The 21,944-nt window shown below is 44.9% G+C and overlaps 1 protein-coding gene across 1 annotated transcript in view; it reads right to left on the bottom strand.

The window, feature by feature from the left end:
• matn4 (matrilin 4) overlaps positions 1 to 21,944 on the bottom strand; it is a 72,512-nt gene that overhangs the window by 8,917 nt on the left and 41,651 nt on the right. Inside the window, exons 3-10 of the mRNA XM_041204654.1 lie at positions 18,075 to 18,644; positions 17,321 to 17,443; positions 15,035 to 15,157; positions 10,463 to 10,585; positions 9,486 to 9,608; positions 8,188 to 8,310; positions 3,685 to 3,807; positions 1,239 to 1,652 (exon numbers count right to left, since the gene is read on the bottom strand). Coding sequence (XP_041060588.1) covers positions 1,239 to 1,652; positions 3,685 to 3,807; positions 8,188 to 8,310; positions 9,486 to 9,608; positions 10,463 to 10,585; positions 15,035 to 15,157; positions 17,321 to 17,443; positions 18,075 to 18,644 — 1,722 coding nt within the window. The remainder of the gene's footprint in view (positions 1 to 1,238; positions 1,653 to 3,684; positions 3,808 to 8,187; positions 8,311 to 9,485; positions 9,609 to 10,462; positions 10,586 to 15,034; positions 15,158 to 17,320; positions 17,444 to 18,074; positions 18,645 to 21,944) is intronic.

Raw genomic sequence — 21,944 nt, 5'->3', positions numbered from 1 at the left:
TCACCCCACACTCGCACGATATTTCATTCAGCAGGCGTGCGTGGGGTTGGCTGCCCGCCGCCCGATAATTGAATGGCTTATTAAGGCCATAAACAAGCTAATTAAAATCAAATTTACACTGCCCATCCAACCTTCCGGTTGGCGGGCCACTGAAAACCTTTACATTTTTTAGGAAACCTCATCCATGAGTGGGATGAGGTTTCCCAAAGCAAATAAATGTTCACTAAAAACTTTATATTTGAATTAAACACATGTAACAGAGTCACATGAGGGGACATGTATTTAAAATTTTTACTGTTGTTACTCATTTTTTAAAAAAGCGCTTTAATCTCCCTGAAGCAGCTCCGTGCCTCAGGGAGATTGAAGCGCTCTTTCTCGCGCATGCATGAACTGCACACCAGGCCTGCTCAACCTCCTCCCCCACCCTCCCCCCCCACCCCGCCGACACAGGTAGCGCTCAGCGCTGCCGCTCGCGAACCACGCCCGCCAGTGTGAAATCAAGGTGCGGAGCCGATCGTGGGCGATGGTCAGCTTCCCCACCACCTCCACTCACTCCCGCTGAGCCCACCCGATGAGGGATAAATTCTGGCCTATGTGTTGGGTGAAGGGGTCAGTGTTCAGGAGGAAAGTCAACAGTCAGGTCAGAGGTTCATAAAAAATCATGAAGGGGCACTTTAAAATTAAACAGAGATGTTCAACACCAGCCAGTAACTTAGGGTCAGACAACTGCATTGATTTACTGTTCCCTTCTGAAGGGAAACATTGATCGTTCCTGAGTTTCATGTGTTAGGCAATCCTTCCTTCACTTTCTCAGTCTCCAATCTCTTGATTGCAAGGTTCATATCTTCTCCCAATACTCTCTCAGTGGGTCAGACACTTATGGTTTTGAGTCCCGCTCCAGAGGCTTGAGCCCCAAAATTGTGGCTGACATTCTCATTCAGTTCTGAGAGAGCGCTGCACTGCTGGATGTGCATTCTTTCAGATAGGACATTGAGTCAACATCATGTCTCCCCTCTCAGTGCAAAAGATTCCATGACATTATCCTGAGCTGGGAGTCAATGTAAGTTTGTGAGCATGGGGGTGATGGGTGAACTGGATTTGGTGGGAGTGGCATCCCAAAGTGTTTAGGGGGAGGGTAATCAGACAAAGTTTGACACAAATGGCAAATAGGAACTTCTAGTTTGCAAACTGGATACTTTTCCAGATGGCTGCGTACACAAGGCTCGGCTGTAGCTTACCTGCATCTTTGGCTTTTTTAGCCCACTCGGAGATGCTGTCTTGAGAACGGCCGTCAGTGAATACGACGCCCACCCTGGGCAGGCTCTCAGACTCGGGCCTTGCTCCTCCTGCTTCAGTGAAGATGTTCTCCACCATGTGTTTGAGAGCGAGTCCAGTCATAGTGCCTTTCTCCATATACACCACATCATTCACGGCCTTCTTCAGAGCTGGAGTGGTCGTGTGCTTGCCCAGTGAAAACTCTGTGCGGACACGACTAGAATATTGCACCAAGCCGACACGGGTGCCTTGGGTGGAGATATCCAAGGAATCCACAACGTTGTTCACAAACTTCTTCACCAGCTCAAAGTTCTCAGGCCGCACACTTTTGGACCCATCAATCACAAAGACCAGGTCAATGTTTGCCTTACTGCATCCTATTAAAAAAACAAGCAATTGTGTTAAAATTAAAAAGAGGTGGGAGATGTGGGGGGAATAAATCACCTGAAAGACTCAATGGTTTAATGTACCACCTAGTGTAGTCAGAGATGCTTAATCATTAGATCGCCAATGGGCAAAGGTGTGGATATTGTAGGTTAAGGAGAGGAAAATTCAGTATCTGCTCCTGATCTTTCACAAACAAACCCTTCTGGAACATGGTACATAAAGACATAATGGGGCAAATTTTTGTCTTCACTGCTGGGGTAAAATGTCAGAGGAGATAAGACATCCATCATGGGTTCTATCAACTTGCACTCCACTGCCATACTGTCAGCTGTGGTTTAATGTGAAGCCCTCTCTCCTCAGTGTCATAAGGCTGTGGGTTGAAGTCCTACACAGGAGATCTGAGCATAAAATCAATGCTGACACTCCAGTACAGTATTGAGGAAGTGTTGTAGGAACATAGGAGCAGGAGGAGGTCATTTGGTCCTTCGAGCCTGCTCCACCATTCAATAAGGCTGATCTGGTTGTGGCCTCTGCTCCAATTTCCTGTCAAACCCCCCCACCCCCCCCAACTCCCCCATAACACTCAACTCCCTTGCCTAACAAAAAATTGTCTAACTCAGTCTTAAATAAATTCAGAGGCCCAGCCTCCACTACTTTCTGGGGAAGAGCATTCCACCAGTGACCCTTTGGGAGAAAAAGTTTCTCCTCATCTGTCTTAAAAGGGAGTCCTCTTGTTTTTATTTGTGTACTGTTAGAGGTGCTCACTTTCAGATGAGTCATCCAAATCAAGGCTGTGTCTGCCCTCTCAAGTGGAACACATGGGCATTATTTCTAAGCAGGGCAACTGTCCATGCCAATATTAATCCCTCAACTGATATCACTAAAAACAGATTACCTAGTTACTATCACATTGCTCTTTCTGGGAGCTTCCTGTACACAAATTGGCTACCGTGTTTTGTCCATTACATCAGTGGCTACATTTCAAAAGTGCTTAATTGGTTGTAAAGCACTTTGGGACATCCTGAGGTCATGGGAGATGCTATATAAATGCAAATTCTTTCTTTATTTGAAAGAAATGGGGTGATAATTGGGTGGGTCTATAATGAGTGGATGATCTACCCTGCTGTATTACTGCCCACTGGGGTGGAAATGAGAATTTACCGCCATTAAGTCTTTCCTGGGATTCTCCCATGGCCGGACAGTCCGTTGGCCATTGCCCACATCTACACATGCAGAATGATCACATAGAGCAAAACTGGCATAACTTCTCCTGGTGATTGACCAGAATCTGTGTTCGATGAATAATCTGAATAGTGTTTGTGCAGAGAGGGTGATTATCAATAAGAAAACATATACAGTTTGCCAATCACGTACTTCCTTATTTATTTTAAAAGGGGTTTCAGTAATAGAGACCTTTTCAGAGACGAGAGAAGATGATGACAGATCACAGACCCGAAACATTAACTGTTTCTCTCTTTACAGATGCTGCCAGACCTGCTGAGCATTTGCAGCATTTTCTATTCTTCTCATTACTAGAGAAAGTTAGGGGAAGATTATGGAGAGATTTAACAGAGATGTTCAAAAGTCTGAAGAGTTTTGACAGAGTAGATAGGGAGAAAGTGTTTCCACTAGCAGGAGGTTCAGTAAATAGACAACACAGATTTAAAATAATTGGCAAAAAAGCCTGCGGTGAGATGAGCTGAAGCTCTTTAATACAGCAAGTTGATGTGATCTGGAATGCACTGCCTGAAAGGGTGGCGGAGGCAGATCCAATAGTAACTTTCAAGAAGGAATTGGAAAAATATGTGTAAAGCAAAAATATGCAGTGCTATGGGGGAAGAATAGATGGAGTGGGACTAATAGGATAGCTCTTTTGGGTAACCAGTGCAGGAAAGGTGGGCTGAATGGCCTCCTGCCATGCTATATCAATTTGTGTTCGCAGTGGTGCATTACTAGCAGGCCATGCAATGGAAATAGCTGATAGCGGAGACCGAATGAGTGCAGACAGGGATATTAACTCACTGTTACAGGTCTTTCCATCCTCATTGAGTTGCCTCCCCGCAGGGCAGATGCAGAAGTATGATCCAGGGGTGCTGACACACTCAAACTCACACCCATGTTCCACAGTGTTACACATGTCAACAGCTGCAATGCAAGAGAGTGATCACTTTAAGAAACAACATTATTGACATACTACTCCTGTGTCAGGAGTCCGATAGGAGTTATAAAATTCCATTCACCCATGAGCATTCATAACATGGCTTTTGAGACCCATTTAGCTTTTTCATGACCTGCAACCCTCACCTGCCCAGTTGCTCCAAGTATTTTTTCTCTCACATTCATGGAATGAAAGCACCACTCACATGGCCAGCATTTATTGCCCATCCCTAATTGCCCTTGAGAAGGTGGTGGCGGACTGCCTTCTTGAACCGCTGCTGTTTGTATGCTATAGGTGCACCCACAGTGCTTTTGTACCCCACTCTGTAGCAGATTAATAAATCTGAGTGGCTTGCAGGACCATTTCAGAGGGCAGTTAAGAGTCAACAGCTCTGCCATGGACCTGGAGACATCTGCAGTCCAGAGCAGGTAAGGACAGCAGACTTCCTCCCCGAAGACCGTTAGTGAACCAGATGGGTTTTTATGACAATCCTTTACTTTCATAAACATTATTAATTAGACTATAATTTTATTCCCAATTTATTAATTAAATTTAAATTCCCCCAACTCATGTACCTGGAACATCAGTTCAGACCTCTAGATGTGGTGGGGGAGGGGGGTGGGGATGCGCAATGGCATAGTGGTATTGTCACTGGACTGGTAATCCAGAGCCCAGGATAATGCTCTGGGGACCCGGGTTTAAGGCTCACCAAGGCAGATGGTAAAATTTGAATTCAACAAAAATCTGGAATTAAGAGTCTAATGATGACCATGAAACTATTCTTAATTGTCCAAAAAATCCATCTGGTTCACTAATGCTCTTCAGGGAAGGAAATCTGTCATCCTTGCCTGGCCTGGTTTATATGTGACTTCAGACCCACAGCAATGTGGTTGACTTTAACTGCCCTCTGAAACGGCCTAGCCATTATCAAGCGGCTACAAAGTCTAAAAAGAATGAAACCAGATGGAAGCTACTGCCAAAATTGGGAGAGCTGTCTCACAGACTAGTCAGGCAATAGCCTGACATATCATACTCATGGAATCATGTCCCAGACACCACCATCACCATCCCACCAGCAGGACAGAGTCAGCAGAGGTGGTGGCACAGTGGTATATAGTCAGGAGGGAATTGTCCTGGGAGTCCTCAACATTGACTTCAGACCCCAAGAAATCTCATGGCATCAGGTAAAAAATGGGCAAGGAAACCTCCTGCTGATTACCACGTACCACCACCCCCTCAGTGGATGAATCAGTGCTCTACCATGTTGAACACCACTTGGAGGAAGCACTGAGGGTGGCAAGGGTGCAGAATGTACCTTGGGTGGGGGACTTCAATGTCCATTACAAGAGTGGCTCGGTAGCACCCCTACAGGCCAAGCTGGCTGAGTCCGAAAGGACATAACTGCTAGGCTAGGTTTGCGGCAGGTGGTGAGGGAACTAACAAGAGTGAAAAACATTCTTGATTTCATCCACACCAACCTGCCTGCCACAGATGCATCTGTCCATGACAGTACTGGTAGGAATGAACACCACACAGTCATTGTGGAAATGAAGTCCCATCTTCACAATGAGGATACCCTCCATTATGTTGTGTGGCATTATCACTGTGCTAAATGGGATAGATTTCAAACAGATCTAGCAGCTCAAGACTGGGAAACCATGAGGCGCTGTGGGCCATCAGCAGCAGCAGAATTGCGCTCAACCACAATCTGTAACTTCATGGCCTGGCATATTCCCCACTCTACCATTACCATCAAGCCAGGAGATCAACCCTGGTTCAATGAAGAGCGCAGGAGGGCATGCCAGGAGCAGCACCAGGCATACCTAAAAATGAGGTGTCAACCTGGTGAAGCTATAACACAGGACTACTTGCATGCCAAACAATATAAGCAGCAAGTGATGGACAGATCTAAGTGATCCCACAACCAACATATCATATCTAAGCTCTGCAGTCCTGTCACATCTAGCCGTGAATGGTGGTGGACAATTAAACAACTCATTAAAGGAGGAGGCTCCACAAATATCCCCATCCTCAATGATGGAGGAGCCCAGCTCATCAGTGCAAAGGATAAGGCTGAAACATTTGCTACAATCTTCAGCCAGAAGGGCCAGGTGGATTATCCATCTCGGCCTCCTCCAGAGGTCCTTAGCATCACAGTTTTCAGCCAATTCGATTCACTCCAGTACTGAAGGCACTGGATACTGAAAAGGCTATGGGCCCTGACAATATTCTGGCAATAGTACTGCTCCAGAACTTGCAGTGCCCTTAGCCAAGCTGTTCCAGTACAGCTACAACACTGGTATCAAACTGGCTATATGGAAATTGCCCAGGTATGTCCTGTACACAAAAAGCAGGACAAATCCAGCCTGACCAATTACCACCCATCAGTCTACTCTCCATCATCAGTAAAGTGATGACAGGGGTCATCAACAGTGCTATCAAGCGGCACTTGCTTAGCAATAACCCTCTCACTGACCCCCAGTTTGGGTTCTGCCAGGGCCACTCAGCTCCTGAACTCATTACAGCCTTGGTTCAAACATAGACAAAAGAGCTGAACTCCCAAGGTGAGGTAAGAGTGACTGCCATTGACATCAAGGTAGCATTTGACTGAGTGTGGCATCAAGGAGCCCCAGCAAAACTGGAGTCAATGGGAATCAGTGGGAAAACTCTCTGCTGTTTGGAGTCATACCTAGCACAAAGGAAGATGGTTGAGGTTATTAGAAGTCAATCATCTCAGTTCCAGGACATCACTGCAGGAGTTCCTCACGGTAGCATCCTAAGCCCAACCATTTTCAGTTGTTTCATCAATGACCTTCTTTCCATCATAAGATCAGAAGTGGAGATATTTGCTGATGATTGCACAATGTTCACCACCATTCGCAACTCCTCAGATACTGAAGCAGTCCATGTCCAAATTCAGCAAGACCTGGACAATACCCAGGCTTGGGCTGACAAGTGGCAAGTAACATTCACGCCACACAAGTGTCAGGCAATGACCATCTTCAACAAGTGAGAATCTAATCATCACCCCTTGACATTCAATGACATTACTATCACTGAATCCCCCACTATCAACACTCTGGGGGCTTAACATTGACCAGAAACTGAACTGGACTAGCCATATAAATACTGTGGCTACAAGAGCAGGTCAGAGGTTAGGAATCCTTCGGCGAGTAGCTCACCTCCTGACTCCCCAAAGCCTGTCCACCATCTACAGGCACAGATCAGGAATGTGATGGAATTTTCTCCACTTGCCTGGATGAGTGCAGCTCCAACAACACTCAAGACGCACGACACAATCCAGGACCAAAGCAGCCCACTTGATTGGCACCACATCCACAAACATTCACTGCCTCCACCATCGTGCACAGTGGCAGCAGTGTGTGTCACCTACAAGATGCACTGCCGCAACTCACTAAGGCTCCTTAGACAGCACCTTCCAAATCCATGACCATTATCATCTCAAAAAACAAGGGCTGCAGACGCATGGGAACGCCACCACCTGGAATTTCCCTTCTAAACCACACACCATCCTGACTTGGAAATATATTGACATTCCTTCACTGTTACTGGGACAAAATCCTGGAACACCCTTTCTAACAGCACTGTGGGGGTACTATACCATAGGGACCTAGGGTTTAAGAAGGCAGCTCAGCACCACCTTCTCAAGGGCAATTAGGGCTGGGCTATAAATGCTAGCCTAGCCAGTGGTGCCCACATTCTGTGAATGAATAAAAAAAACTACATTATTAACAAGTTTAGCCACTTGGCAAAGTGACAGCACTCTCACCACTAAGGCTGAAGTTCTGGGATCAAGTGGCACTCTGAGAGCATTTTATGTGAGCCGACACATCCAGTGCAGTATTGAGGAGTGCTGCATTGTCAAAGATGCCATCTTTCAGATGGGATATTAAACTGAAGCTCCGACTGTTCACTCAGCTGGCCATAAAAGATCCCATGACACTATTTCAAAGAAGAACTAGGGGCGTTCTCCCTGATGCCCTGGCCAATATTTATCCCTCAATCAGAAAACAGACTATCTGCCTATGGAATCTTGCTGTTCACAAAATGGTAGCTGCATTTCCCTCCATTACAACGGTGACTACATTTCAACAGTATTGCATTAAATGTGAAGTGCTTTGGGATATCTTGCAAGCCGCTATATAAATTAAAGTTTCTTTACATCTTCCTTCAGGCTGTACACTTCATATATATAAGGTCTAACGCTGATGGGCTGAATCAGCTCAGAGTTAGCGACAAATGGGCGGGTTAAAAAATGATCTAAACAAAGTCAGAGAGGAACTACAAATTTGAAATGACTTTCATAACCATTATTGCTATGGATTTACTCCATTGCTTCTGTTTACCTTTACACGTTTTCCCATCATCTTGCAGTTCAAATCCATCCTGGCATGTGCAGTAGTATCCATTGAGAATGTTTACACATTCATGTTGGCAGCTGTGGTTCCCAAACGAACAATAGTTCACCACTGCAGAGAAAGACCCCACACTCTGTAACTTCAATGCTACAAACAGCTTAGTAAGCACTAAAGATGTGTAGTCGTGGATCAGCTATGCCCTCAGTGAAAGAGCTGTTCCCAGGTTTCTATGTGGGATTGGGATGATACCGCTCTACTGAATCAATATGAACTGGTCTGATAATAAGAAATTGGATGAAAGAACATTCAAAGTCTATGCAAGGTGTCACTAGATGTTCAAGTAACTATGGAGAGCACTTTTTCAGGACTGAGGTCCCGAATAAACAACTTCATGAAGAAACTTGAGCTCTGCTTTTGGATCTATGTTTGTTGTGCTGATAATCACTCCAAGTGCATTAGGGATGATTTATGGTGTTAGAGGTGCTATTTAGATGCAATCCATTGTTGTTGAAGTCCTTGAGGAGTGGACAGTCCTTCTGCCTCCAAATATGGATAATATATTGGAGTTTACAATGATTCCAGGGATGAGGAACTTTGGTTTTGAAGATAGATTGGAGACATTGGGACTGTTTTACTTGGAGAAGAGAAGGCTGAGAGGAGATTTGATAGAGGTATTCGTGAGGGTTCTGGACAGAGTAGATAGTGAGAAACCGTTCCCACTCTTGAAAGGATTGAGAACAAGAGGGCACACATTTAAAGTAATTGGCCAAAGAAGCAAAAGTGACATGGGGAAAAACTTCTTCATGCAGCGAGTGGTTAGGGTCAGGAATGTATTGCCTGAGAGTGTGGTGGAGGCAGATTCAATCGAGGCATTCATAAGGTAATTAGACTGTTATCTGAAAAGGAAGGATGTGCAGGATTACGAGGAGAGGGTGGGGGAATGGCATTAGGTGAAATGCTCATTTGGAGAATTGGTGCACACACAATGGGCCAAATTGCCTCATTCTGCACTGTAACAATTTAGTGATACTGTGGGTTTAAGAAAATGGCAGGGTGAGAATATTAGGCTATCTACCACACTCATGCTGGCTTCATCAGCTCTCACTAAGGGTAAAAGATCAAACAGTTTGTCCTGGTAAGAGTCATCCATCTCTAGAGGAGAGGGTGGAGTCCAGTCAGTGAACATCAACAGCAGCCAGAGGGCCCATGCTGAGCTCAAGAACTAGAATAAATTGCAGGAGAAAAAATCACACCAATTACAGACAAATACACGGTCCGATACTCACTATTGCAGGTCTTCTTGTCCTGATTGAGGTTGTACCCAGGGCGACAACGGCACTTATATGACCCAGGGGTGCTCACGCAGATGTGCTCACAGCCATGATCTCCCAGGGCACAGAGGTTGATGGCTAGGAAGGAAGATCATCATTTGTTCAGGCATTATCACAAAGGAGGCACAGTTGAAAGTTCAAAGGACAGTGTAGTGTATGAGATGGCTGTGGGTTCAAGCCCTATTCTAGAAGACTTGACACAAAATCAAGACTGACACTCCCAGTGCAGCACTGAGGGAGTGGCGCACAGACAGAAGTGGAATCTTTCAGATTAAGTGTTAAAACCGAGGTCCTGTCTGCCTGCCCACTCAGAGAAAAATTCTGGCCTTGGTCACCGGTTCTAAATCTCTTCATGTGGTTCAGTGTCAAATGTTAATGATAACACTCCTGTGAAGTCTTGGGAGGTTTATTGCATTAGAGGTGCGATATAAATGCAGGTTGTCATTGTTGTACACTATTGACTCTAAATGTGAAGGCTGTAGGTTCAAATCCCACTCCAGAGACATGAGCACAAGACACTGTATTACAGGTCAGAGAGGAGTGCTGCACTGATGTAGGTGCTGCTTTTCAGATGAGGCGTTAAACCAAGGCCCTTACATTGACATCATCTTTAATCGAGAGGTTACAAAGGTTTGTGTAGCTTAGAACAATTTGAAAGAATGTGAAAACTTGTAAATGACGAGAGTGACATTCAGGAACTGTTGAATTGACTTGAAGGCCACTCCAAGACAAAACACAGAAAATAGGTATTGTTGATCCACTTGCCCAATTTGCCTGTAATAACCTCTGGAGAGTTCTTGCCAACTGGCACTCATAAGCAGTAAGGTCAGTATTACCTTTGGCGCCTCTGACTTTGAGTAATTTCAAATTCACAAGGGCAGTAATTGTGGGTGAGAATAGAATTAATGAGGGGTAGAGTGAGGAATACTAACCGGAGCACGTCTTCTTGTCTTGATTGAGGGTGTACCCGGATCGACAGCGGCAGTGATAAGACCCAGGGGTGCTCACACAGATATGTTCACAGCCATGATCTCCCAGGGAACAGAGGTCGATGGCTAGAAGGATAAAAAATCGATAGGTTAGAACATGTGCTGAGGGCAAGGACAGTGGCACTTTCATTTCTTCATCTGTAGTTTGCGTCCCTACTGGTTTCCTTGAGGGATTTCAAAATGAAACTGGATAGGCACTTGAGGGCAATAAACTTGCAGGGTTATATGGAGATGGTGGGTGGGATTGACTGAATTACTCTACAGAGAGCCAGTATGGACTCGATTGGTCGAATGGCCTCTTTCAGTGCTTGATGATTCTGTGGCCTGAATTTCATGCTCCCCGTTGGCAGGTTTTAGGCAGGGGGGTGGGAATAGGCTTCCAGCTGGGCTCCCACCTGCCCCAACCTCTCAGCGATTTTACGTTGGGGCAGGCCAGGCCTCGGATGGGCCACCCACCCTTGCCCCCATTGAGGCCCTTAAGTGGTGACCAATATTGGCCATTTAAGGGCCTTTCCCACCCAGCCTCAATTTTTAGGCAGGTGGGAGGATCTCCCAGTTGTGGGAGAAGCCCGAAAATGATCAATCTTAGACCTCGGGTGACAAGGTTGTTGGGGGGGCACCTCCAACAGAAGCCCCCTTCTAACTGCAGGCATCACCCCCTTAAAGTCCAGTGGCTGCTCCACCTCCCTCCACCCCCACCTCCACCGGCCTCTCCCCTGACACCTCAATCACCCACTACCAACCTCCCAATGCCTTCCCTACCTTCCCTGCCCTGAGATCCTGAAAACTCACCTTTCCGCTCTGTTGCGGGACTTAGACTCCGATGTCTTCAGGAAGTTCCTCTTCTGTTCACTGCAGCTTATGTTGCTGCAGGCACTCGAGAGCTGCCAGCCTACCTGATTGGCCGGCAGCTCTCTAAGGTGGGACTTCCTCCCGGGTGAAGGGCGGAAGCCCTGCTTTCAGGCAATTGATGCTCTTTCGAGCGTGAAATGGCTGTGGGGCAGACTGGGTCGGTGGGGAATGGATGGCAGGACGAGAAACCCCCAACATCTGAAATATCCTGGCCAATGACCCTAAGTGAAAACAATCCTCTCTTTTGGTTTGTCTTCCAGCAACTTCATTCTATCTGATAAACTTGAAAGGATTTATGCAGGGGTGAGGCAAGGGAGATATTCTTTAACAGGAAAGGCATTGAAAACAATGCTGTATAAGCTTCTGTATAGCTCCTATATGGATATGAGGTTTTCAAATCCCTCCATTTCACTCTCTTTGTAACCTCTTCTGGATTTACAACCACCTGAGGTCTCTCCTTTAGAATGGACAATGATATTACTCTGCCCTTTTGCAGAACATATCATCAATTAATTAAAAGTTATAATTTGGTTTATTGCCTAAACAAACTATTGTTTTAAGATCAGTCTTAATCCAACAGTTCAGTGGTCGAAGTGCCTATATTATATAGGTACACATATTTTGTATTGTATAGATGTACATATCCTTATACGTACATAGATATTACAGCATGGAAACAGGTCCATATGGATATTTATGCTTCGCATGAGCCTCCCCCCACCCTATTTTATCTCATCCTATTAGCATATACATCTATTTCTTTCTCCCTCATGTTTATCTAGATTCCACTTAAATGCATCTATGCTATTTGCCTCAACAATTTCTCTCTGTGGTAGCAATTTCCACATTCTAATCACTCTCTGGGTAAAGTAGTTTAGGCTAAATTCTTTCTTGGGTTTATTAGTGATTATCTTCTATTGAAGGCCCCTAATTTTGAGTTTCCCAATAAGTGGAAACCTCTTCCATATTTCCATGCTATCAAACCCTTTCCTACTTTTAAAAACCTCCGTCATGTCACTCCTCAGTCCTCAACATTTTTTTGGAGAAGGGATCCCCAGTCTGCTCAGTCTTTCCTGATAGGTCTAACCTTTCAGGTCTGTTATCATCCTTGTAAACCTTTGTTGCACCTTCTCTGGTGCCTCCACAAGCTTTCAGCATTGCGGAGACCAGAACTGTGTTTCAAGCCTGCTTTAACCAAGATTGTCTGCAAGTCAACACATATCTGCACTCCTCCAATTCTGGCCATTCCACATCCTCCATTTTCTTCACTCCACCAAAGGTGCACATGCTTTCAACTGCCTAGACACTGAGCTCTGGAATTCCGTCCCTAAATCTTTCAGTCTCTCTCTCCTCCTTTATAACGTTCCTCAAAACTGCCTCTTTGACCAAGCTTTTAGGTCCATCTTTCCTGATATCTCCTTCCGTAGCTTAGTGTCAAAAGCGTTTCTATCGATATTGCTCTTTATAAATGTTTGGGATGCTTTGTTATGTTAAAAGTGCTATATGAATGCAAGCTGCTGTTGTTGAAACCTAACTTCTCTGCACTTCCTTCCTCTTCCACTTTACATGCATGCATATAAAATAAAGCAAACCTATCTTATTATTGTAACATTAACAAGACCTCAGGACAATCTGATTAACCCTTTCCTTACAGGGTTGTTAAAAGAGGCTTGACACATTTAGAACTCTACACTTTGGAGCTATCACAGAGATTAAGAAGACACAACACACTTCAGGCTTGTAGTCATGATTAAAATATAGTTACTTTTGGAAACTTTGGCATTCTCTACTCAAGAGGCCTGTGGATGCTTGGTCACTGAATATATTCAAAGTGGTTATTCATAGATTTTTGGGTACTAAGGGATTCAAGGGATTAGGAGATAGGGCAAGAAAATAGAGTTGATGTACCAAGTCAATCAGGAGCTTATTGAATGGGGGAGCAGGCTTGAGGGCCCATGTGCCAACTCCTGCTTCTACTTCTTATGTTTTTAAGGTATGTGCAGTATTAATAAAGAATAGTGTTGGAATACTAACGCCTCCTTGTCCTAGTTCAGCCTGAAGCCCTCCTGGCAACTGCACTGTTATGAACCTGGAGATCTGCTCATAGTCATGGTCTCCATGGGAACAAAGGTCGATGGCTACGGAGGAACACATACAGGTCAGAACTATCTATAAGTTTCTAGCGCTGTGCTACTTTATTCCTTTTCTCACTCCTGCCTTTTAGGATTCTTTTAAAATTGCTACTTTCCTAGTATTAGCATGAAGTATTTCCAGACCAGAAACAATAAGACTAGATACTATCCCAATAGTGGGCCTTAGCCCAACTTCAGAAACAGGACCTGTCTTTGTTGGGCATGTGACATTTTATCAAACCTCACTGTTCATCCTTGTGGTTCTGAGTGATATTGGTCAACTATTAAAACTTTTTTTTTCTAATTCTAGGGAATGGGCTTCAGGATAAGGCTGCTTTCATTGACTATTTCTAGTAGCCTTGATAAGGTAGGGATGATCCTCCTTGAAATGCTGCAGTTACTGCGAATGTTATTGGGAAAGTACATAATACACTCATGTCAAATTCATCTCTCTGTTGATTTTATATTAGTTTTGAACAAATCAGCATTCATTCGACAACATGGCTCAGTCAGTAGCCTCCTCACGTGGATCAGAGGTTTGTGGGTTCAAGTCCTACTCCAGGGGCTTGAGCACATAATTCAGGCTGACATTCCCAGTGCCAGTGCTGAGGGGGTGCTGCACTGCTGGAGACATCAGGTGGGGTTTTCCCGCTGTGGTGGATGTGGCAAGCCAGCCACAAGTCCATTGATTTTGGTGGCACTGGTAAATCCTGCTGGCAGGTGGGACCGGAAGATCCTGGCCATCATCTTTCAAATGAGACATTAAACCAAAGCCCCACCTGCCCTCTCAGGTGGGCATCAAATATCCCCTGGTACTATTTCAAAGAAGAGATCGAAGTTCTCCCCAAAGTCTTGACCAACATAACTGAAAAAATGAAAACAGAAAATGTTGGAAATGCTCAGCTAGTCAGGCAGCACCTGTGGAGAGAGAAAGAGTTAATGGGCACCTTAACTCCTGCTTCTCTCTCCACTGATGCTGCCTGACTTGCTGAGTATTTCCACCATTTTCTATGTTTCTCTCAGATTTCCAGCATCCGCAGTATTTTGCTTTTGTATTAACAACTGAAAAAAAGCTTCTTAAAGAAGAGATCCGATTCCCTTTTGAAAATTACAATAGAATTTGCTTCCATTGCGCTTTCAGGCACTGCATTCCAGGTCACAATAACTTACAGGTTTTAAAAAAAAACTTTCATCTCCTCCTGGCTTCTTTTTGCCAATTGTCTTAAATCTGTGTCCTCTGGTTACTGAGCCTCCTGCCAGTGAAAACAGTTTCTCCCCATCTACCCCATCGAAATCCTTCATTACATTCTACTTTGGACACTTCTTTTAAATCTCTCCTTAAACTTGTCTGCTCAAAGGAGAACAACTCCAGTTTCTCCAGTCACTGCAGACAACTGAAAAACCTTAACCCTAGCTCTATTCAGGTAAATCCCCTCTGCACCCTCTCCAACGCCTTCTTGTTCTTCCTAATAGCCATGGTTAGAACATAATTATGCGCAGTATTAATGATGAGTAGTGTTGGAATACTAACCACTGCAAGTCTTCTTGTCCTGGTTCAGTCTGAAGCCCTCCCGGCAACTGCACTGGTATGAACCTGGAGAGCTAATACATATCTGCTGACAGTCATGGTCTCCATGGGAACAAAGGTCGATGGCTATAAAGAAACACACACTCACAGGTCAGAAAAATCTAGAAGTCTTTATTGACACATTCGTTTCTTTTCTTTTTATTTTCCCCTTTTGTGATTTAAAAAAAAAAATCATCAACATGTATCAACATGAAGCATTGACGGGCCAGATACAATAAGACCTGATGCAGATTAAAGCTCTCTCCTAATATTGAGCCTTAACCCATCAACCCAATTCTAGAAACAGCATTTCCCTATATGTGATGTTTTATAAAGCCTCACTGACCATCCTTGTGGTTCTGAGTGAGATTCTCAATTTTTTTCCACCATCCAATTTTTCCAGCAAGTTCCCGCTGTAATTTTTTTTATTGAGGGTCAAGCATCTGGGATATGGATCCTTGGCTTGTTGAGGCCTGCCTCTACCTCGCCCCAGTGGCCTTTTCCATGGAGGGGTGAACCTTAGGGGTTGAATGTTAGCAGGCTATTGGAGCATGGCACTCCAGTGCTGCACTGTCAGAGGTGCTGTCTTGTGGGTGAGATCTTAAACCAAAGCTCATCTGCCTGATAGGGCAAATTTAAAAGATCCCTCATTGCCATTTCAAAGCAATGGAGAGTTGTCCCTTGGTCAATATTTGAACCTCAATCAACATCACGAAAATGGATTATCTGATCATTATCACGTTGCTGTTTGCAAATTGGCTGCTGCATTTTCTACATTACAACAACGAGTACACTTCAAGAAGTACTTAATTGACTATAAAGGTGCTTTGAGGTGTTCAAAAAAAGGCACTATATAAATGCAAGGTTTTACTTTACTGAAACACTTGCAACTTCTACACTCATAGGATGGTCCTGCATGAGAATGCCAATTTCCTGCTGATGGGCTGTAATAACTTGGTCACAGGACCTCATTACATCTGCATATTCTCCTCTCAACTATCTCGACTCTGTTGAAACTCAGATCCCCAGAAGTGAAAGGATTGTACCATCTGCTCCCCACATCCCTGTTGTTAACAGTTTGTGAAACAACTTTGCCCAGGTTCCTTGTGCGACTACAAAATGGTCCACAAGATCTTAATGAATCAAGGCAGCTAGGTGGGAGCTATAGGAGTTCAGGATTACAGCATCAGTCAAGTGTCAGATATCAAGAGAGTGTACAAACTGCCACCTGGAGAAGAAGCTGATTCTACCCATGAATAGAGCTACAGCATGCTGTACTTCCAAAGGAGATAGGGTTATAGCACACAGCATTACAAACACATAACTTATTGATGTGGCAATATGTTGATGTTCAGTAAGAAAAAAAGGACAGAGAGAAAAGTTTTCTTTTAATTCCACCCCAGAGGACAGTGTGTGTTCAAACAAACTTAATCAATTGGTTATAAAACTGCCAATGTTAACAACTGGTCCTGAAGGGGGATGGGTTGCAACATGATAAACATATGAAGAAAAAGCTATTCCCCAACTTCTTCATCCATGAGCTAAATCAACATTTTGAATTTAAAAAAGACAATTTTGTCAGCTATTTCTAGTGTAGCTGTTGACCTAAAACTACTTTCTGTCAGCTAGATAAAGCAGCATGCTATCTGAAATCCTTCTTATTCGTCCTTGGAGGTGAAGATGACCATGTTCAACATCTGGGTTGTTTGGTCAGGTTACGAAGGGTAGGCAGGTGACTGCTAAGGCCGATCTGCACCCAGAAGTTTCTGCTGCAAATAAGACAGGATACCGTGGATGATTGAGTTTTGTACGAGTTGTTGGCTCAGGATTTTGTCTCTTTGCATTTCCTCTCTGTCTCTGATATTTGATTTCTTTCGAAGGAGGCTGCACCATTTTCTATTTGGTTGCGCTTGGTGCAGCAATCCTGGATGATCTTCTCCCAGGACTCAAAATTGAAATCTAAATTCCTAAGTGAAACCTTCAGAGCGTCCTTGTGGCGCTTCCTTTGACCACTATGATAGCACATCCCAGACTCAAGCCCCCCATAGAAGATTCACTTTGTTAATTGACTGTTAGGCATTCTGGCTCCATGATCAGCCCATCTCAGCTGTGGCTATCTCAGTATGGTGTGGATACTTGGCATGTTTCCATATTTTATAGTTTCAGTTACTTGCAACCAGCTCGTTGACAGTTCAAGATGCAGTTTATAACAAGTCACAACTCTGCAGATAAAATAACCCCAAACTATACCTGTGCATGTCTTCTTGTCTGGGTTCAGCACATAGCCCTCACGGCAAGCACAGTGGAAGGATCCAGGTGTAGTGACGCAGATGTGCTGACAACCATGATTCGTAACAGCGCACATGTCATCAGCTAGGAGGGAAAACACACAAGTCAAAATTTAATTGCTCACTTTGTCTTAGGGTAATAGCAGAATCAGAAAATAGGAAATTTTGAAGGTCCGTATGTTTCTTGTAAGGTAACAGATAGCTATGGTCCTTAGACAGACCATAGGGTAATATATTCTGGGCATTATATAGCTGGGGGTCTTATACAGAAAGAATGCATCACATGCAGGTTAATATATAGCTGGCGATCAACCAGAGGACAGTGATTTATGGTAAATGGCAAAAGAAGCAATGGCAACATGAGGTTTTTTTTTTACACAGTGAGTGGATAGGATATGGAAAACACAGCCTGAGAGTGTGGTGGAGGCAGATTCAATTGTGGCTTTCAAAAGAGAATTGGATAAACACCTGAAGGGAAACGATTTGCAAAACTATGGGGAAAGTTGGGGGCGGTGGTGGGAGTGAGTTTTGATGAATTGTTCTTGCAGATAGGGCACATATAACATTAACTCCTAATTTTCCATTGTAAAGTGACATGTGATGGTTTGGCTGGTGGGTACCTTTCTCACTGTGGCAAAAAGTAAAGATGAGAAACAGTTAATGTTTGATGCTGAATTAGTACGCCTCTCTTTTCACCGTTTTATTTTAGCACTTACAACACAACTTGTCCTGGAAGGTCTTAGCAAACTGATCAATCAGGTCAAAGGTCTCAACCAGGAAGACGTGTTCTTCATGAGGCAAGGAGGCCATGGCTCTGAGGGAAGACATCTCTGCCCTCTGCACGCCAACGGCATAGATCTCGATACCGGCCTCTCGAGCCCGCGCTGCCACCTCAGTGACCCGGTCCTGGGGCCTCCCGTCTGTTACAATGATGGCAACTCTTGGGATCTTCTGTGCCAGGGGACGGACACCCTCTTGCTCAGTGAAAGCGACGTTCATGGCATACTGGATGGCTAAGCCTGTCATTGTTCCCTGGGCCAGGGGGATCACCTCCTTGATACTCTTGATCATGTCAGCTTTTTTCTGGAATGTTTTGAAGGAGAAGATGTTCTGAATCTGGCTGGAGTATTGGATCAATGCGACCCTGCCGGCACTGGGCCCCACGTTCAAGAAATTGATCATGTCAATCACAAAATTCCTCATCAGCTCAAACTCGAATGGGCGGACACTCCTAGAGCTGTCAATGATAAACAGCAGATCGATGGGGCCTGTGGTGCATTTTCTATCTGAAATGAAAGACAAGATATGTTGAAGAGAATGCAGGTGATAGCTACTTCAAATATAACATTCTTCATTTTAATTCTTTTACCCCACTTCTCTGATAACTGAAATCCATCGATTTGGAAATCTGTGTTGTGGCATATCTCAGCTTCAGTGCCGAGATGCCCCGACCTGGGACCTCAGCTGCTGAACTTGCCCAAAGACAAGGGTTCAAGGAGAGGTCCCTTCACTTGCCAACCATTAGTGGTTATCTGAACCATTGGGAGCACATATGGGGCAGCAACTACTGTAGTATGATGAGAGTCCCTATCAGGACACCTGGTGAGGATGGGGAGAAGAGGGTGTGGGAGGAGGACACACACTATTCTGTATCTTCTTCCACCAGAAACAAAGTGTTGACCCTAGTGGCTCCCTTTAAAGTCAAATTCAAATTAACGAGCTTGCAAATGGTTTTGTGGGCTTCCAGGGCATAAATCTACAGGCGGCTCTCACATGTGATGGTGGGTTAGACCTGATCCAACAAAGCATGTCTGCCTCAACCTTATCTCAGGTCCCAGTGAAGACTCAGCATTTTCCCTGGTCCCTCCTCCTTATTTTTTTTAAAATTCATTCATGGGATGCAGACATTGCTGGCAAGGCCAGCATTTATTGCCCATCCCTAATTGTTCAGAGGACATTTAAGAGTCAACCACATTGCTGTGGGTCTGGAGTCACATGTAGGCCAGACCAGGCAAGGATAGCAGATTTCCTTCCCTAAAGGACATTCATGAACCAGATGGGCTTTTATGACAATCAGCAATGGTTTCATGGTCTTCATCAGGCTTTTAATTCCAATTTATTATTGAACTCAAATTTCACCATCTGCCATGGTGGGATTCAATCCTGGGTCTCCAGAGCATTACCCTGAGTCTCTGGAATACTAGCCCAGTGACAATATCACCAAGCCACCACCTCCCCATATGGGTCATTATGTTTGGTCCTCTATCATGAACAGGCCACCCTAGAACCTTCAGACCCAAGCTTTGTCTGTGACCTAGCACGGCTTTGACTGGAGTAGATTGTAATGGACTTAGATGTTTACATAAGAACAACCTGACATTTTTGTTAGACAAGTAATGACTTTCATAAATACACCATAAACTTTTGGATCTACAACCTGGGAAGAGGCAGCAAAACATCAGGAGAGGAAGGCAAGAAAATTAGAGATGGACGAATAACAGTTGGGATTTTCCAGCCTCGCCCGCCTTTGGGATTTTCTACTCCCGCTGAAAGTCAATGGACATTTGGCTGGTCCGCTGCACCCCCACAGCGGGTCCCACCATGACGGGGCCGCAAAATCTTCTCAAATATTTATTTCAAGTTTTAAAGTTCTCTTAAAGAAAAATGTATTTTGTTTTCATACTGATCTACCCTAATTTTAGGCTACCGAGTGAGACAAAGTGGTTTATTAATAAATCACATCCTTCTGAAATTGGTCGCATATAGCCACTGAAAAATTATCAATCAGGTGGAAAAGATCCCATGGCACCTCTTTGAAGAAGAGCAGGGGACCTCGCTCCAGCGTCCTGGCCAACATTTATCCATCAATCAACATTGCCAAAAACTGTGCACAAACTGGCTGCTGTGTTTCCCTACATTACAAAAGTAATCACACCTGAAAAGTGCTTCATTGGCCATAAAGCTTTTTGGGATGTCCTGAAGTCATGAAGGGTGCATTGTGTGAATAATTGCAAGTCTTCTTACGGGGCAGAATTTAACATTTGGCGTGTGGGGGTGGGCCCAACATGCCGGAAAGTAAAATGACACATGATGACATTGGGTGTGTGTCCTGACATCATCGCACTGTTTTGCGATGACGTGCGCGCCCGTTGATAATTGAAAGGCCCATTAAGGCCATAAATGTACTAAGTAACTCCAAATTTACACTGCCCAGCAGGCGAAAAGGCCACACGAGGGATGAGGTTTCCTAAAGCTAACACTGATTATATAAAAACTTTATTTTGAAAATAAAAACATGTCCCATCTCATGTGACACAGTCACAGGAGGGGACACTTTTCATTACATTCTTAATGTTTTTAATAATGTCTTTAAAAAACACTTCAATCTCCCTGAGGCAGCTCCGTGCCTGACCCTCCCTCCTCCCCCCGCCCACACAGGGATCCACGCTGGGTGGCCTGCCTGCCTAAAATCGCGGTGCTGACCCAATCGCGGGTGGCGGTCAGCTCCGCGGCTGCCCGCACCCACTCCCACCGAGCTGCCTGGCACATGGAAAATCCTGGCCATTGTAAATGAATTGTGTAGGTAGAATGCCTTGGGGTCAAAATACGAATGATCAATTATTTGTGTTGCTGTGAATTGTTCTGCCCGTGGTATTCAAGAGTTATTGCATGCGCTGGTTTATTTTGTGAACGGAATCATCCCATGTAGCAGGTGTGAAAAAAGATGTTTTACCCATCAGCTGCAATGGTAGATTTTCAGGCCTTCCCGCCTCATAAATTATGCAGTCACACCGGATTGCTGGCGGCCAGCCCCTGATTTGCCCGCCATGCCATAACCTCACTGCTTTCTTACTCCGGGTGCCGTATTTACTGGCCGTGTGGCCATTTCTCGATGGTTGCAGCCCGGGGCTACTCCAGTGAAGACATGGCCCCAAGAGCCAAGAAGCGTCCAGCCCCCTTGATTCAGTGACTCATCCCTGCGATGACTTTTGGACTCCGTGGAGGTCCGCTGCGATGTGCTCCATCCCCGCTCTGGCTGCAGGAGGTTCATCAGTCTCACCACTCCGGCTTGGGAAGCAGTGGCAGTGGTGGTCAGTGCCAACACTACATACAAGAGGTCGGCCATCCAGTGCAGAAAAAGAATGAATCTGTGCCACCAGGGTAAGTCAACCATTTCATCACTCCAAACTCACACATTCACAAGCTAATCACACATTCACTGGTATCTCACTCACTGCCAGCTCAAGGGGAATCACCACTCACTCTCTCACATGCACTCTCACATCTCCATCTGGCCTCAACTCCTCTGGAGACTGCCCACTCAGCACACACGCAGACCTGGCATCCTCCTCGCTTGGCCTGGCATGCGCCTTGCTCACATTCTCTCCATCTGTCTTTATGCAGGACAAGATCGCACACAATCAACAGGAGAGGTCCCAAACTGAGGGTGGACATCAAGGTCTTCACTTCGTTCGAGAGTCGCGCATTGGGGCTAACCGGAGAGTACGTGGACTGTACCTGCAGTGACGGAGAGGTCGGTAGCAAGCTTCCATGTGAAGATTCTGCACCATATCATCCCTCTCTCA

This window comes from Carcharodon carcharias, chromosome 14, assembly GCF_017639515.1.
Source record: "Carcharodon carcharias isolate sCarCar2 chromosome 14, sCarCar2.pri, whole genome shotgun sequence".
NCBI classification, from domain to species: Eukaryota; Metazoa; Chordata; class Chondrichthyes; order Lamniformes; family Lamnidae; genus Carcharodon; species Carcharodon carcharias.
This window is presented reverse-complemented; position numbering and strand designations above follow the sequence as displayed.